At 48.3% G+C, this 17,406-nt stretch overlaps 3 protein-coding genes across 3 annotated transcripts; 2 read left to right on the top strand and 1 right to left on the bottom strand.

Moving 5' to 3' along the window:
• Positions 1–22: 22 nt before the first annotated feature.
• ANOM_009043 (putative polyketide synthase) lies at positions 23–1,372 on the bottom strand (the record flags this gene model as incomplete). The annotated part of the gene is made up of 3 exons (XM_015554299.1): positions 23–676; positions 729–1,020; positions 1,080–1,372. The coding sequence occupies 3 exons, from the start codon at positions 1,370–1,372 to the stop codon at positions 23–25; spliced, it is 1,239 nt and encodes a 412-aa protein (XP_015404282.1).
• A 3,912-nt stretch (positions 1,373–5,284) lies between these two features.
• On the top strand, positions 5,285–6,247 carry ANOM_009044 (uncharacterized protein; the record flags this gene model as incomplete). Its single annotated transcript, XM_015554300.1, has 1 exon — positions 5,285–6,247. The coding sequence occupies one exon, from the start codon at positions 5,285–5,287 to the stop codon at positions 6,245–6,247; it is 963 nt and encodes a 320-aa protein (XP_015404277.1).
• A 4,721-nt stretch (positions 6,248–10,968) lies between these two features.
• Positions 10,969–14,116, top strand: ANOM_009045 (LEA domain protein; the record flags this gene model as incomplete). The annotated part of the gene is made up of 3 exons (XM_015554301.1): positions 10,969–11,832; positions 11,949–13,532; positions 13,589–14,116. 3 exons carry the CDS (start codon positions 10,969–10,971, stop codon positions 14,114–14,116), a joined length of 2,976 nt encoding a protein of 991 aa, XP_015404278.1.
• Between the last annotated feature and the right edge of the window lie 3,290 nt (positions 14,117–17,406).

Raw genomic sequence — 17,406 nt, forward strand, 5'->3', positions numbered from 1 at the left:
ATATCCCAACGATTACTGGGTGTTATGCTGGCGACGTCGCGGCCTCGTGAAGTAGTTGCCAGAACTCCTCGGTATTATTGGCATCAGGAAACCGGCCAGAGTATCCGATGATGGCTAGTTTAGAATGGCCTAGATGTCCAGTGGTGGATGTTCGATCATCCTGCACAGCAACACTGGAGTTCATGCACGGGTCTACTATTATATCTGGAACTCCTTGCTTTCGGAGCGCGGCAGCGAAGCTTTGGCCAACGAGTGTGGCGATGGGAAGGATCGTGCAGCTTCGTACGGGTGACTCTGATAACAATGTCTCACCTAGGGAAGAGACGATGCGGTCCAGTCGAAGGGGCTCCCGGAGAATTTCATTCAGGGCGTGACCAATTAGTGCTCCGTATGTCTCGACCCCGATGCTCTGTCCAGTGATGGAAGATAAAACACTGAATTGACACTGGTATGAGGCAAACTGCGTCGCCCTAGCCTTTCGGAGGATATTGTCTATGTCGCTTTGTCCGTAGAGGTGAGAAGCGTGGTACGGGGCGTATATAGGAATAGAAAGTGACCGGTTCTTTGGGAAGCAGCCTGAATTAAGAAGGTCATTAAGTGCGCTCGGTGGGCCACTCAGAGTAACTCCGGTGTTGGCATATGTGCTGATGTATGGGGCTGATGTAGCGGGAAGGCCCTATCGATGGTATCAGTACAATGTGCGTATATGTATGGGTCAACGTATGTACCTTCTCCTCACTATACCTCTGTAAGATCGAGACAGCTGTGTCACCATCTAAGCCAGGAATCAGAACACTCCACGCCACGGGTGACCCAGCCGGCGGCTCCAGTCTGTCACGCACATCGGCAACAAATAGACCCGCGCGAAACGCTATAAGTACTGTGTGTGTCGCCAGGGGGAGGAGGTCTGTGATGCTCTCGCAACACCCCACAGCCGCTGCACTGAGGAGACCAGTACAAAGACCTATGAGGCAAGTCCGATGAATCGAGGGATACTTGCGGCCGGGAGAGGTGTATTGCCTGTTGCCCTCACCAGTCAGTCCAACACACTATACTATTCAGTCGCGTAGGAAGCCCACCTGATAAAGCATGCCAGTTGATAGGTGCACGCTAACGCCTTCTCAAGTCCAGGATGGGGACAAGCTGAGCGCTGGGCTCTAGCGAGAAGCTCCTCAAATTTGGTAAATCGGACGAATCGTTGACGCTGCGAGAACGGAAGAAGACCAATTTCCTCTCGAAGACCGGCTGTAACTCGTTCGAAAAAGGAGGTCAAAAGAGGATTGTCTTTAATATTGACCAGGGCTCGAAGACCCGCGACCGAGTCACAGGTCAAGTCCCCGAAGAGAACAATCTCTTTGCACTCCTCGAACATGGTTCTGACGAAAGGACTAGATCTTGACAGTTAAGCTCCTGGCCTTGAGGGCTACTGAGATTCTTTACATGCAGCAGGTATTACTGGGGTTATGTATCTTTATATGTCTAACATGAAGCCTATGTGACCGGCTCTCGTCCGGTCAGGATGTCTGTCCACAATAGCCCTGTCATCCATAAGACTGCCAGGCTGACCCCTTTGGAACACCGAGATAACTATACATAAAGGGTTAGCCTCAGCGTTGCAGTCATGATGACTGTAAGGTTGGCTCGATACGGGCATCGCATCTTATGGGCGCATCTGCTCACAGACATCAGGGCACTTCATCACATCTTACAGCGACTCTGACGTATCACAAGAGGCAGCATACCGAGGGTGGATCCGATAGTCTGGGTCCCATAAAATGGATTATCGGTAGCTGCCGCTCCCTTTCGGATACCTCGGGATGTAAGCAAGCCTTTACGGTGCTCGGGTCATGGCCATAGATACCTATCCCTGGTCTTATGAGTTCAGGCTTTTTCGGCGATAGGATCACATCAGCTATGCTATTCCGTGCTCGCTGATGGTTACCGCTTACCGGTAGCTGAAACCCTTCCGAACTGCTCGGGAAACACCTATGTACTCTCGAAGCTTAGCAATGCTATATATGTGCAGAGATGGAATAGGTCTTACTGTAGGTCAGAGCACTTAGTCAGATCATTAGCAGATATCCCACGGCTGCCTGCATTTCACGATGACTACACCGCGCCGCCTTCTTCTCCATCTTGTGATGAAGCAATGCAGAAAGCCCAATTTCAGCAACAATGGCCTCCACTATCATACCAACAATCGCACATGTATTTGCCTAGCTTGGGCAAGTTAGGCTGCATTTAGTCTCACAACATGCTATAGGTATTCGAGACCTTTCAAGGAAACCCATGGGAATCACAATGGTCTACATATCCACGCGCAATAACACGAAACCGGAAATAGCTTTCTCTCTCAGCCCTCAGAACCGTGGCGAATAGCATTCGACAATCATGTCATTATTGATCATATGACAATACCTAACGTTTCAACTGAACTCAAGCGGAGGCAAAGCCCACAATCTATTGAGTATCTCCCCAAGCTAACCAGCTATACAGACCCCCGTTCTTAAAGCCACAAGACAGATCATAGCTCACTTCTTCCCGACCTTGGTCCACCTGAATATTGAAGAAATTTACTGATGTAACATCAGAGCCAGTTCGAATTCTAGCGCGAGGTCATCTGCATGGCAATATCACTTAAGTCAAGAGCAGGGATGCCGTCGGTTCAGGGCTGGACACGGGTCTGCTAGATGCAGGCACCAGAGATTTCACGGCTGGAACGTGACACTTGAGGCTGAGAGGTGATCTCAGAGGATATGGACATTGCATCACTGTCTTCCATCGGTAGATGTCGTCTGACCCTCTGGTGGGAAATGATATTCTTAGGGGTTCCCCCGGGCAGTGGCAGGTGTGCCTTGGACACAGGCACATCATGCGCACTATATCGAGTACCCCCCATGTACCTATGCAAAGCCACACATTAGTCGATCCTAAGGCACCTCTGCTGCCTAGGTATCCGTAAATTAATGTTTTGCCTAGTATATGCCTACTTCACCAAGGAAGTCGCCATTGGCAGACATAATTTGCGACAGGCAAGAGATGGAGAGACAGGATCCATCACACTGTATGATATTAATGAATGCTACTAACACCTATCTACAATTTGGTGCCCGTACGCTTTGGTCAACTAGTGGCCTTGATCCGTCCATGCCCCGTTCTCGGTGACCGACGGTAGAGTGACGCTTCCTATTGCTACCATGTTTGATGACATAGGCCCCGTATATCGCTCGCACTCTATAAGGTCAAATCAAATTTTCAAACTATGGAAACGATTTAGGCCCTATTCCTATGACTCAACACTTGAAAGTAATCTGCAGTACGTGTAGTGGACCTTTGCTATAGATATTTGGCTTCCGTAGAACACCACAGATACACTCAACTATCCTCTTGGTTAATGCATACATGGAGTCAATTAATTTGCTGGCAGCGAATAGGGGATTATTCATAAGAAATGAGCTATTCTGGTATTTCTCGGACTCTGAACAAGTGGCTTTGCAGTCCAAATTATCACGTTGATATAGCCTTTGCCTCCTGTTTCACACAGTGACTTGGTACCCTGAACAATGAATACGAGAAATTGGGCGGTATCACCACACACCAACATGTATTATTCCAAATACCCTCCGTAGCTTGTCCGATATTTTTAAAGGCAAGTCAGGATAGTCGTAATGGCACTACAGACATCATATCCTACTTGCGCAAGGCTGGAGTCTCTTGTCTCTCCGACTGAGAAGCACTCAGTGACCAATACCAGGTTCTATGATACCACATAACGTTAACACGCTGATGGTCACAGTACTTAGTCGGTAGGTTTGGTTGAACATCTCAGATGCTCTCTCAGATCACACGCTATGTTGTAGGTCAGGGAAGGCTCCTGGGAGGGCTCTTGGTCGATGGCAAGCCAAGAATGACCCATCTATTGACATGTTGTGGATGGCCCATTAGCACCCCCTGGTATCCTACATACGCATCATGGAGTAACCAAATGCATGAAACGGTCTTCTTTGGCTTCTCGTACTCCAAGGTCCATCATCGAGGTCTAGGCGAGTTTATAATCCACCTATGTTGCCCAGTGTCCAAATACTCATGTCTACCCAGTCCAAGAAGACCGTAAATTTAATTTACATGTGCGGCTGACCCCGTGGGCCAGAATTTCTGATCATCCCTAGTGCAGTGTTCGTTCAACTAGTATTTCTTCTTCCACCAGCTCACAATGCACTATTCTTAGTAGTGTTACATTGTTCCAGTAGTGGAATACTAAGGTAGCACTGCTCGCTATTATTGGTAGCGATAAACGAGTTTCGTTTCTTAGTTGCTAAATCCGGTTATGTTGATGCCTACTGAGCGGCTTGCATTGTGACGGGGTGTCCCGACCCTTGTATTAGGGCTCGTATCACGTCCCCTGCGAAGGATGAACTCTGATAAGGCAGTTGACCCTACCAATGAACCTGTATCTGGGATCGATATCACAGCTAGCCACGTTTGGCCAAGTCCAGATGTCTTGCTATAAACCCCTAGCACATCACAAGGTAGGACAGATCCTGTCATCCTACTGGTCCAAACAAAACTTAGGAAGATTGGAGGCTGTCCAGCCAATTGATCCTCGGCTCGTGAGGCCTTAAGGGCCCCAGGGAACTAGGGACAGCCATGTCTGTGGTACCTACTACTGAACCATCGTAGCGGGTGGGATCTATTGTATCACCTTGGCGTCTCACGCATAGTTCTTACCAGCTTCGGGAAATGTTCCCTAAGTGGGTGCTCTCTCAACACGAGCTTTCCAAAGTTAATCCTTGTTTGCTGCCTAGCCCTTTAGCGAAGCGATTGGGAGGTGTATGTGTTGAAAACGAGAATGGAGGCTTCTATGGGCTAGTGTTCCGCGCGTATATAGAGGTATTCGTAATTTGTAGTCTCGTGTGCATCGGATGCCACCCCTCGGTATTCTTCAGGAGCATTTATGTACGGAATATCATTGTGAGGCATGAGTATGTAGCCTTGCGCATCTCCATGTACGCAGATGTTGAGTACATGATTCTGACATATGGTACAGCGTCTCAGAATGGAGATGTCCAACAAAGGACCAATCGACCAGCAACATACAGATAAAACCCAGGTGCCTAGGAGACTTCGGTCTACTTGTGACCGTTGTACAATTCTGAAAGTCCGCTGCGACAAAAAGAAACCCCGCTGCGAACGATGCGAATCGGTGCAGCAACATTGTGTTTACGGTCCGTATCGGTGGAAAGGACGGTCGACAGCAACCCAAAATGGACTATCGAGTTCTTACATGCGAACTGAAAGACGAGTTCCTTTCAAACGGGTGGAAGCCTTTGACCAATCGATAGCTCAAGATATACAGGTGGCTGAACATCTGATGTCTGGAGGCCCTGTGAACTCGTCGGACTTTTCTCTCTTCTCAGGCCTGGAACCCGTCTCATTTGACTTCCAGTGTGAACTCGACGGTATATATATTCGGCCAGGCGATGATGATGGCAAAGGTTTACCGGCTATACCAGCTCCATTAGATTACGCTGGCACGACAATAAATAACCTACCGGGACAACCGAAGACCAAGTCCTTACCTTTCCTCGGAGAAAGTGAATCGTATCCCCCACTGGAGCCGGCTGTGTCAGAGTCTTACTTTTCACCTCCAGATCCCTGTACTTCAAGAAACCTATGCCCATGCACTAGTCTAGCATTCGATGTTTTGCAAGAGATGTACCGCGCTGAGGCCACATGTCGATTGGAAAGGGGCTGTGGCTTGCCATCGAATGACCACATCCTGAAGATCAACCGCACGGCAGCACAAAATCTTGATCAGCTTCTATCTCGAGAATGTACCGACTGCCTTAAAGACACCAGTATTCTTTTCCTGATTGTTACCACAATGTCAAAAGCCTTGTCGTGGTATCGAACGGTGTTCGATCGCATCGATCAGCACTCACCTGCCAAGAGCCCTGTTAACCTCATGGAACCTCTCCCTGTTACACCAATATATTTCGGTGACTTCGAACTTGATATTGTTGCTGAGCAGCGTATCACAGCCCAGGTTCTATTCTATGAGCTTCGGTATATTAGCAAAGTTCTTTGCTTGATACAACAGACTGTGCTCGGAAGAGCGCACAATGGGCGAGAACCGATAGGCACTCTTCTTGGGGCTATTTCGCACTTTCTATCATCAACATTGAATGATCTAACATATAAGGTGGAGGAGCTTTGCGCCTCTAAACTGTCCTCTACCGTTTGTTAGCAGAGCAAACGTTCATATGGCGCCAGTCAATGTTGAGATATTTGGTCTCTAGTGCTCTTACTGTTTCTGCCTCCGAAGTACAGAGGTATGCAAATGTCTTAACGTCTAGTCTGGCATAATAGAGGCTTAGCCGGCTCAAGTGCAATCAAACGCCCTAGCTCCAAGTCTTGTATTCCCAAAGGAAGGCTCCACATTCCTTTCAGTCATATTCCCTTCCATGAGAATATGTCCAGTGTAGCTCTACAAGGTGTCACCTTAGAGGGCTGCAATTAGACGCGAATGTAACCCAAGAAGGTGCTCTTCCAGACAGGGCTGCCGAGCTGTTTATATCTTTTCTTGCTTACAACCGCCTAGAACGACATTTTAATCTGCATCGGCGTTTGACGTAAAGGGTTGTTGCAATCGGGTCTACCATTAAAACTACAACCGGGAACTGACGGGGTGTCCAATTTATTTATAGGCATTGTAGAATTAAAAGGCTGACTGGGCGATTGTCAACTTGGTCCATCACAGCACGCTGCATATCAGTATACAAATAAAGGTTTGAAATATGTTTGAAAAATAGGGAGGCATTGACCCAGGAACAGAAAAAGAAAGCACGTTGATTGATGTTCCTTCATCTCTCCCTTTTTCGTATGAACTTTCCTAACATGGGATGGATTGCCCTAAGGCCGCGATGTGTTGGTTACTTTGTGAATACGACCTAGTAATCTCGGGTAGCTATACCAACCATAGCCTCGTTGTAAATGATACATTCACCATGCAAATGCAAACCAAATCAGTGTTGAGCTCGCCCACCGAGTCAATCCCGCGCGGTATTCCCCGAGCTCAATTTTCTCCACTGCCTATCAACAATCTTTACAATTTCATTGTCCCGAAGCTTCACATTGGGAAGGTTTAAAGGTGACACTGGGCGTATTGCGACGAGCTCCTGGTCTTTCTTGCATCGATTGAGGGCCTGTGTGGTATCCTTCATGGCCTCAGATTCTCAAACAGTCTAGAGAAGAGCCGAACCTGCCTCCCAAGTTGCTATTCGCGGAAGGGTAACCCTAGTCCTAAATACAATCTGAGCTCTTGTCCTACTAATGTCAGCTTATCTATTCTAGTCTGTCATCATAGATCATGCTATTGTAGAATGACTCTTGTCCAATTACCTGGATTCGCGAAAGTTCCACTTTATGAAAGCTACCCTTATGAGCCGATCGCTTGTGATAGCCGAATTTGTCTTAGGACTTTGAGCTATCTTCAATCCCTGTTTTATTTAATGATTGACATCCAGTCCCTACATCTATTACTACGCTGACTTGTCACTTCGTGATGTAGGAATCAACTTTGCGTTCCTCCGCGGGCTTTTCAATCTGTCGGATAAGTGAAGTTCAGCGATCATCTAGACCTATGATACACAAGGATCTAAGATTAACCAGGGCCAGCCAAGATTCAGGGTTCTAGCGCCATCGAATCGGGCTTTAAAGCGATAATTATTGGTGCTGGTCTAGCGGGCTTTCGAGCCTGTCTATCCACGGAGGGTTCTCGCAGACTGGTGGCTATCTACAGCTCCTGCAATTTATTTTTACTGGCTCGCCCTCTGCTAGACGTCGGCCGCTTGCTGGGTTATACCGAAGGTGCTTTATTTAGTCGCTTGGTCCTGCGCGATGAGCTGGTGGAACCCGGTAAGGAGGCTCCTAGGGTCCAGTTTGAGAAGGCTTTCAGTCACTGCAAGATCATCCATGGAGAAGGCAATGACTAGATGATGGCTTACTTCACTGATGATGGTACTTGCGACCGGTGTGATCTGCTTAGCGAAGCCAATGGGAGTGCCTCAAAAGTCCGTTTAATGCGCTGACCGACGACATGTACGCTGCCAAACTGCGCGCAAGGACTCACCTACCGAACAACTGGCGTTCACATTGCAAAGTCCAAATCGTCGAAGAAGATCACCCTCGGGTGTGGTTGCTTCGCGATGGAATGCATGGCATGCTACCAAACCAGTAGGGCAGTTTCGCCCACGTGCTACTCCTGTGCCCAAGATCTTGCCTGATTTCATGCACTTCAATCATTAGGACATGAATGGTATGAGTCCGTGGCATTTTGTATTGACAACATATTTGTATATGTAGTTTCGATATTTGCGAATGTTGCAATGCTGGTTGCCGTTCTCGCTAGCAGAAATGGTCTTTCTTCACGAAGTAGGTCTGGTCTGAGGACGCATCCCGGGCTTGAGGTGGTAAATAGTACGTTTGGTGAGCGATATATCGACTCAGGTAATACTGAATTCGTATCAAAATAGTCATTATTCCTCTTGTTCTCTCCCTAGTTTCGTCTTTGTGGTTATTAGTATAATGGTCTTATGCTATCTTCAAGTCGTCTAGTGTTCTGCCGCAAGTGCATCATCGAGAGATTTTATATATACGACGGTTCTATTCCCTAACCCAGAATATCTCATACTTCAACTATCCGTTGAGTCTAAGTTCAATTGTTTCTGACATGCTAATACCTGTCCACCTCCAGTCTCTGAGTCTTTGAGTCTATATAGAAGAGCAATCGTTGCATATTCACTCTATCCCCAACGCCCTATTAAACTCCACTAAAACCATAATGCAGCGAGTTATGCCAGAAATGAAGCCCGCTGACTCACTATGCAGTACTATACAGTCCCGCCAAGATTGGGCAGCTCCACCACTTAATCTCCGTTAATATAAAAAAAGTCTAAGTAGCCTGAAAACTCGCCACAGGTCACAAATTACGTCAGTTAGGTGAGCTAGTACGAGAGGAAAACAAGAATAGCAGCGAAACAGAACTTCACAGTGGCCCTTTACCTGCCCCGAGAAAATATTACCCGATCACATTTTGATGCGATGCAACACAGGCTGTGGCTTTCTGCCCTATAGAATTCATGGAAAGGAGCTTGGAAAGTAAGCTGGCGTCATTTGCGTTTAATCTATTATGGATACGAGGGATATTATAGAGGGTAAGTGTTCTACCAGAAGAACCACAGGTAGAAAAGAGACGAATACCGTATATCTGGTAGCTAAAATTGCTATGTGTCTGCCTGCCCATGATCATAACGAACGTCCATGCGGCCAAAAGGTATCAGAGATCTACATGGGGTGGTATACCGACCGATCAGTCGAATGTACTCTGCAAGACTGGAGTACGCGCTACCTTTGCGCTACAAGGGCTAGGCCGTTTTGACAGTAGTCTAACTGTGCTGTCCATACTAGCGATCGTCATTGTGGCACTTAACAAGAGATTGACTTCCGTGGGCCTCGAATGATAGACCACTATGCTTTCGCTGTTAGACTTTAATTAAGTTCTACAAGGAAGGCCGTATTAACTGTCATTATTGCGTCAATCCGCAGGGAATATCTGAATCTGCAGGATCTATGAAGTATACAGAAAGCGATGGACTTGATTTGCGTGTTGTACTGTGTACCGCATAAGACTACGGCCCTGATGAACTTGATACGTTCACAGTATATCCCAAGAATCTCCACAAAATCTCAAGAAACCCCACCAACCTGTGACAAAGAGTAGTGGATACCCACGCCGGCATTACAGTCTCTCGCTCTCCAAGCCCCGGATGAGATCATACCCATCCCTGCACGCCTCCAATCGGAGAATTTAGAAGCCCACACCATCTGCCGAGCCGTTGATATCATGTCGATCACTACTGTCGACTCCCCCGAAAGATGTGGATTGGCTGATGGTGCACGTTGCATGATGGGATTGACGTATGGACGCTGATGACGTGAGGCGGGTTTCAGCCCGTGTGGTTGTGTCTAGACCCATGGGTAGGGTTTGTCTGGCTCAACAGGTACTGGGTCTGTTTACTAGGACTTGAGTATTCATCGCATAGTTCGGCCAATAGATATTAAGGTTGAGTCTGTCTATGAATTGCACAAACATACAATATAATATGTTTTGCGTATAAGGCTGTGGGTCTGGTTACTGTATTGTCCATCTGCAGTCGTATCTGATATATTTCAATATAATTTAGGGGGATTGGACCATCCATCTTCCAGGCTTATTCTTTAATGTCCAATGTTAGCCTTCTTGATCGCCTTGACTGACGTAATTATACCCTGTGGCGAGGTTTCGGGCCACACAAGCATTACGGGTAGTAGGGCTAGAAAGTTTGTATACGATGCCGGAGAGCGACTTTGCTTTGTTCTTTTTTCCGTAGCATTGTGGGTGTATTCTCAAGTAGATGTTCTATACAACTATTTGAGTGATGCAGAATATACTAAGGGCTTGTAAAGATATAATAAGTTCTGATATAGAGATATGTCTAGACACATTCTTGCCATACCCGGTCTGCCATACTTCAACCATTATGTCAAGGAAACTCTGCAAGAATCTATGGACTGTACACTGATTATCCTGCCACAAGAATGTCACCCCAATATGACGTACATGGATCTTTGACGCGGTGGACATGACGTATGTGGATCTGGGATATCTTGTATTGAGAGCTTCGATCGCGACGCTGAAGTTATTTAATAGCACAAGCGTTCAGTATCTGGGGTGTAGTATCCGCTATTCTTGTATGCATGATTATTACGTTCCAAAAAGATTCACGAGCATTAACAATTGTATTATATCCATTAATCTAATATCTTATTGAACTTCACAAAATAGGACAGCAACTCACATCGCCCTTCTCTCCGCTGAAGACCCCTTTCAGTCTACGACCGCCCTCATATACTGTTCCCGAATCAAACATGTCATCTCCCACAGTGCAGAGAGCCACTGGTACTCCCCGAAAGCTACGAGCCGGATCAGGCTCGAGCGCTGGACATGTCGCCGAGGAGAGCCCCTTGAAGAGAACCCCCCAGAAGCTCCAGGTCCGGAGCCGCAAGCCGATCGAAGAAGACGTACCCGAAGAGCCGGCCACTCCGTCACCGAAACCACGCAAGACAATGCAGGGCGAGCAGAGAGATGCGCCGGAGGAAACACAATCGCAGGCTTCTGGGTCTGTTGGGGGACCGGCGGGTGGTCTGGCGGGTAAGGTAACGGACACTGCTGGGGCGTTGACAAGGACCGGTCAACAGACATTGGCGACCACTACCGGTGTTGATTTGTCTTTCTTGAAGGGACTCGAGGTTAGCGAGTGGGGTCAGGTGTTGGGTGATGATGGAAACCCGGTTGGTAGGATCGTGGAGGGGGAGCCCCAGGATCTTGTCGGATATGCCGTTGGCGATAATGGCGAGATCCTGGATGATGATGGCGACTTGATTGGTCGTGTTGAGGCGCTTCCGGAGGCGATCGAGGAAAACACAGGTCAGGCGAAGAAGACGATCGGTGGTCTTGCTGAGTTGAATGGAATTCCGGTCTCGGAGGGGGGCTTTATCAAGGACGAGGCTGGAGAGACAGTCGGCAAGGTTGTGGAGGGAGATGCTCAGGATCTCGTCGGTTATGCGCCGAACGAGAAAGGGGAGATCCTCGACGACGAAGGTGACCTTGTCGGACGTGTCGAGCCTGTGTCCAAAGCCGGAAGTGCTGGTAGTGCTGCCGGATCCCAAAAGTCGGGTTCTCAGGGCACGAAGAGTGCTGGAAAGAGTGTCAGCGAGGAAGGACCAGCGGAGGTGGACAAAGCTACTTCCGAAACGAAGGAGATGGAAAGCACGGCGGAAGAGAAGGCTGATGACACCGAAGAGCAATTGCCCCCCTCTCTACGCTTGAAGGATTAAAATGCAACAAGCTGGGCAAGATTATCAACCCATCGACCGGAAAGCCGGTCGGTGAGCTGGTTGAAGGCGACCCGAAGAAGCTCACTCGGCTTGGGGCTACACTCGATGACCAGGGCCAATTCTGGGATAACCGCGGCAATGTGATCGGTCGGGCCCAGACGCTTCCCCAGCAGGACTATAGTGAAGAACCTCCCTTTGCTGGCTTAGACGGCCTCCATGTCGTGGAAGACGGTTGGGTTGAGGACAACAAGGGCAAGCGTGTGGGCAAGATCGTTAATGGTGAACCAAAGAAGGTCCTCGGTCGCCCGGTTGATGAGGATGGAGAGGTCACTGACCAACATGGAAATGTTATTGCAAAGGCTGAATACTATGAGCAGCCGGATGAGCCAGAGCCTGAGGAGCCTGAGGTGGTCGACCTATCGAAGCTGGATGGATTGACCTGCAACAAGCTGGGATATGTTATGGGACCGAACGGAGTTCCAATTGCCCGCGTCGTCGAAGGAAACCCCAAGGAACTGGCCGGTAAAGAAATCGACGATGGCCAGATCTGGGACGGTCGCAAGCCCATTGGACGCGTGGAGCTCATTCCTGAGAATGAGCGCGAGAAGAAGCCTGAAGGCCCGTTCGCTGGCCTGGAGAACCTGGTTGTGAATGCGGAAGGATTTGTTCAAGACACCGATGGTAACATTGTCGGCAAGGTTACTGAAGGTGAACTGAAGAACTTGCGCGGACGCACTGTGGATGAGGACGGAGACATTATTGACAAGTTTGGCAACGTGAAAGGCCATGCCGAGCCATACGAGCCTCCAGAGGAGGAGGTTGTTGAAGAAGACTTGTCAATCCTCGAAGGTAAGATCGTCAACAAGGCCGGCAATGTCGTGGATGCCCAAGGAAACGTCTTTGGCCGAATTACCTCAGGTGACAAGCGACTTGCTGGGCGGAAGGTTGATGGTAAAGGCCAAATCTGGGGTGACGATGGCAAGGTCATCGGGAAAGCTGAGCTTGTACCTGGCGCCGAGCAAGAGAAGCCGGAAGGCGCCTTCTTCGGCTTTGACGACGCGGAAGTTGGAAAGGATGGCGTGGTCACTTCCGGTGGTAAGATTATCGGCCGTGTCATTGAAGGTGACGCCAAGCGACTCCAGGGACGCAAGGTCGACGAAGACGGGGATATCCTGGACAAGAATGGAAACACCATCGGCCGAGCAGAGCGTTGGGAGCCGGAGGAGAAGCAACGAAGCGTCAACCCTATGGCAGGGCGCAAGGTTACCCGTGAGGGTGAAGTCCGAGACGTCGACGGTAATCTGATCGGAAAGCTGACCTCGGGTAATTTGGCCACTCTCGTGGGCAAGGAGATCGATGATAATGGGTTCGTCGTGGACAATGATGGTAACAAGCTGGGCGAGTGTACTCTGCTCGAGAACTTGCCCGAGGAGGAGGAGGAAGAAGAGGTCGTCGAGGAGGAGCCAGGTCCATCGCCAGAAGAGCTCGAGCAGCAAAAGAAGGTTGAAGAAGATAGACAGCTGGCGAAGAAGATGAGTGCCATTATTGGACAGACTTTGGATCGTGTTCGGCCAATCTGCAAGATGATTACAGAGGTATGCCCCTTGCTGATTGAGCGGCTGCAGAAGTGAGTTGCTAACACATGCACTAGCACATCGAGAGAGCTGAGCGTACCCCGAAAGAAGAACTGGATGAAGAAAAGTTGGTAAAAGATGTGAAGCCGCTTCTTGAAGAGGGTGGTCGCATCCTCCAAGAGTGCAATGGCGCCATTCGGGCTCTTGATCCAGATGGTCGTATTGCAGCGACAGCGAAGGCTCGCGCTGCCTCACACGAAGCGTCTCCCGAAGAGTATGCCCTTGCCGACCAGATCAAAGAAATGACAGATACCGTCGTTAGTTGCATTGAGAATGGGAAGAAGAAGATCGCCGATATGCCTCATGCCAAGAGACAGTTGAACCCCCTCTGGGCCCTTCTCAGCGAGCCTTTGTTCCAGATCATCGCCGCCGTAGGTCTACTTCTGACTGGCGTGCTTGGGCTTGTTGGCCGCCTGCTTGAGGGTCTCGGTCTGGGGCCTCTTGTGCATCGCTTGCTCGGTGGCTTGGGTCTTGACAAGCTGCTTGACAGTTTGGGCTTAAGTTCTATCACTGACGCTCTCGGCATTACTGGCAAGAAGAAATAGTCGTTTCTTTGAAATTGTATATTCTTTTGCTCCTTGGAGGCGATATTTCAACAATGTGTATTAATGTGTCGTTTCAATAACGAACAGAATGAATAGTCTGATGAATTCAAGTTGAGGACCTAGTATCTCATGAGCTGCCGCGTAGGCTTACAGGTCGCGGCAGGATGACTACGCTCGTCGATACCGCGCAAAGTATCCTAGGGAACATAAAAATATTTATATATAACTATAGGTAGTCAATGCGTTGTAATCCGTTCAGTCGCCTAGCTCTCCGCATGTGTAGCATCTTCTTCAGGATGGCTGTTTCCCTTCGCGATAGTATCTATTTTGTCGCACCTTCCCCGTGAAGTAGCTGCATTGTCATCTTCTTTCCTCGCAGTATCGTCCTGTAAACACGAAATGAGCAACGATACTACTATTATAGTTCTTCTCTTCCTGACAGTCCCACTTACAGAGCTGCCAGGCCCTACCTATATATGTGGCTCCGACCACATACCCAGCGACAACTCCCCAGTCCGCTTCAGCTTCGAATTCTTCCCTTTCCCAACAATCACACCATCACACACTTGCGTTAATATTCCTCCAAACAGCGGCTACAGCTCCTCTACACTGCTCAAAATACCAAGTCCATCAGCTCCGGAAACAAAAATGAACTCTACCATCTTTCTTGTCATACTAGCAGTCCTGTTTCAGGACTGCCACGCTCTTCCGATAGACATGACCAAGGCTTCACAGTCTGCTACGGTTCTCTACGCTACCCTGGGCATCGGCCTAGTCTTATTGGTTCCCCTCGTCATTTAGGGGGCGTCGGCATATCCAGAGGTGGAGATTCAACCGCCAATGAGCGGAATGGCATCACCATAAAATGGTGATCGACCTCCGATCACTTTCACCACCTGGGCAGTAAAGATATTCCTCCGCACACTAAAAATGACCAACCACACTACAACTACTATTGTTCCGTTCCAACGAAATCATTTTCTTCAAACCATTACGCCAAGAGACAAAATAACCTTTAATATGGTCATCACAATTCTCCTCATCCTGGCAGTCCTTGTTCAGGGCTGCCAGGCCCTCCCTATCGGTGTAGCTAAGGCTACACCTCCTACAACTATTATAGAGGCTGCAATATTGCTCTCTTCTTGGCGGCCCTACTTCAGGGCTGCCAGAGCCTGCCGTTAAATGTAGCTAAGACGACATCCCCTTCTACAATTACTGGGGCTACCTTTGGGATTGGGCTGGTCCTAAAAATTGTATTTCTTGTTTGGAAGGCCTTGCCCTTTATCTCATACTGGACAATTGAGATTTTAGCAAGCCAGGGTACAATGGTCCCATCAGAGACCACTCCTACCGATACCCAGCGAGAAAGGGGTTTCCCCAAGTCCACTTCGGATTCGAATTTTTCTCTTAACGAAGACTTACACTACCAAGCACACCCACTGAAAGCCCTCTGAACCATTGACTACTACTTCTCCTTTACCACAGACTTCAAAAAGATACTTGAACCAACAAAATCCTTTTCTTTCAATCGATATACTAAGGGATAATGACCTTTAACATGATGACTCTAATCCTCGTCATGCTGGCAGTCCTCGTGAGGAGCTGCCAGGCCCTTCCAATTGATATATCTAAGACTATACTACGTTCGACAGCCCTCAGGGTTAGTCTTAGAATCGGGCTGGTCTGTTAATTATATTACTTAATTGGTAAGGCCTTGTCTTTCGTTGCTATATATAACGAGGGAGGTTTAGGCTGGCCAGAGCTCAATGGCGACACCAGATTGGCATTGATTCTCATGGCAGGAGAGGGCGGGTGGTGGGTGAGACAGATAGGAAAAGATAACGTGTTTATTTGCTCGCTTTCTGACGTTCTCTCTGTTTTTTAGACGGTTTTCTGTTAGCGTTCCGTTTTTGACTTTCGTTTTTTTTCCTGTTGCTCAAGGACATCTGAGTACAAATGGCCACTAAACACTTCTACGAACACCTTGCACTGAATACTGTAAAACGGCAAAATAATTATCAACTACACAATCATACATTTCCTATAGTCAAATATCAGGCTGCCAGGCCCTTCCGATCGGTGTGAACGCCATATCATTCTCCACGGTCCTAGGGGCGGACCCTAGTATTGGGCTGCTTCTGACAGCCTCCCTCTTTATTTTGGGTGGGGGCTTATTTGTTATATTATCCGAAGATGAAGATTCGAGCGGGTGATGGCGCTGGCTATGCGCGCCCAGATGGCCACCAAGAGGGGTGGCTACGTACAGGTTAAGATGAGTATATTGGTATGTCCTGTTGTGGCGCGAGTAAGTGTCATATACTCCTCCGTCGCCAGTCTATATTGACTTGGGCTAGTTACAAGAGCGGTCCTTCTACAGCTCGCTCCTAGCCCTGCTTGGGCCACTTCCTCCTTCAAGCGTAATATCAGTCGCCCCTGAAGGCTGGCTCACCGTGCCACTATACTCTAAATCTAACAAATTTAGATTATTTTGTTTGAACTTTATTAGCGGCTTTACCAGATTAGATATCCTAAATTCAGCGTGAGCTAGGTGGGCTCCTAGATCTTGAATTTGAACCCGACCCAAAACCGACTCTGAGCCAAATATCGCTACAAATGAAGAGTTGTGAACTGCCACCCGCAACTTCAGCTACTACAATCAACATGGGGTTGATGGTCTTCCTGTGCCCTACCAAGGTCTCAGAAACATGGTGAAATCTTCTCTTGTAGACGACAAAGATGCCTACTAGCTCTGGCCATATCTAATCTAAGCACAGTGTGGTGGAGTCGCTCCCGTACATTTGACATTCATTGAAGGGTTCGGCTCTTAAATAAAAGCACTAGAAAGAAAGGAATAGTAATCTCAAAAAGGTCTATTGTCTAATAGTAATAAAGACTCCGCTTTGCGCAGTCTTGAGTATCTATCTATCTATCTATCTGTCTATCAAGTCTTGAACAGAAGAAAAAAAAAAAAAAAAAAAAGAAAAAGAAGAAACAAGAAGAGAAACAAACAAGGAAAGAAATCAACAAGAAACAACAAAAAGCAACACAATTGCGCAAAAAACGTTAGAAAACACACAAATCAAGATGTCATCTCCCCCATCATTCTCCTCCAACCTCCGTCCTCGCCTGCCCCGAGAGTCCTCTCTTCCGCCGTCCCCCAAGCCGGGTAATGTACTGTCCCACAGTAGGGGACCCCAACCCGCCCACCGTACAATGCCCGGCTGGTCCCTCCACCCTCCCCTCTCCCCCCTGGAAGCCTTCCTAGCAGACTCCCTCTTCTCCCCAGCCAG

Source organism: Aspergillus nomiae (genome assembly GCF_001204775.2).
Source record: "Aspergillus nomiae NRRL 13137 chromosome Unknown contig00274, whole genome shotgun sequence".
Taxonomy (NCBI): domain Eukaryota; kingdom Fungi; phylum Ascomycota; class Eurotiomycetes; order Eurotiales; family Aspergillaceae; genus Aspergillus; species Aspergillus nomiae.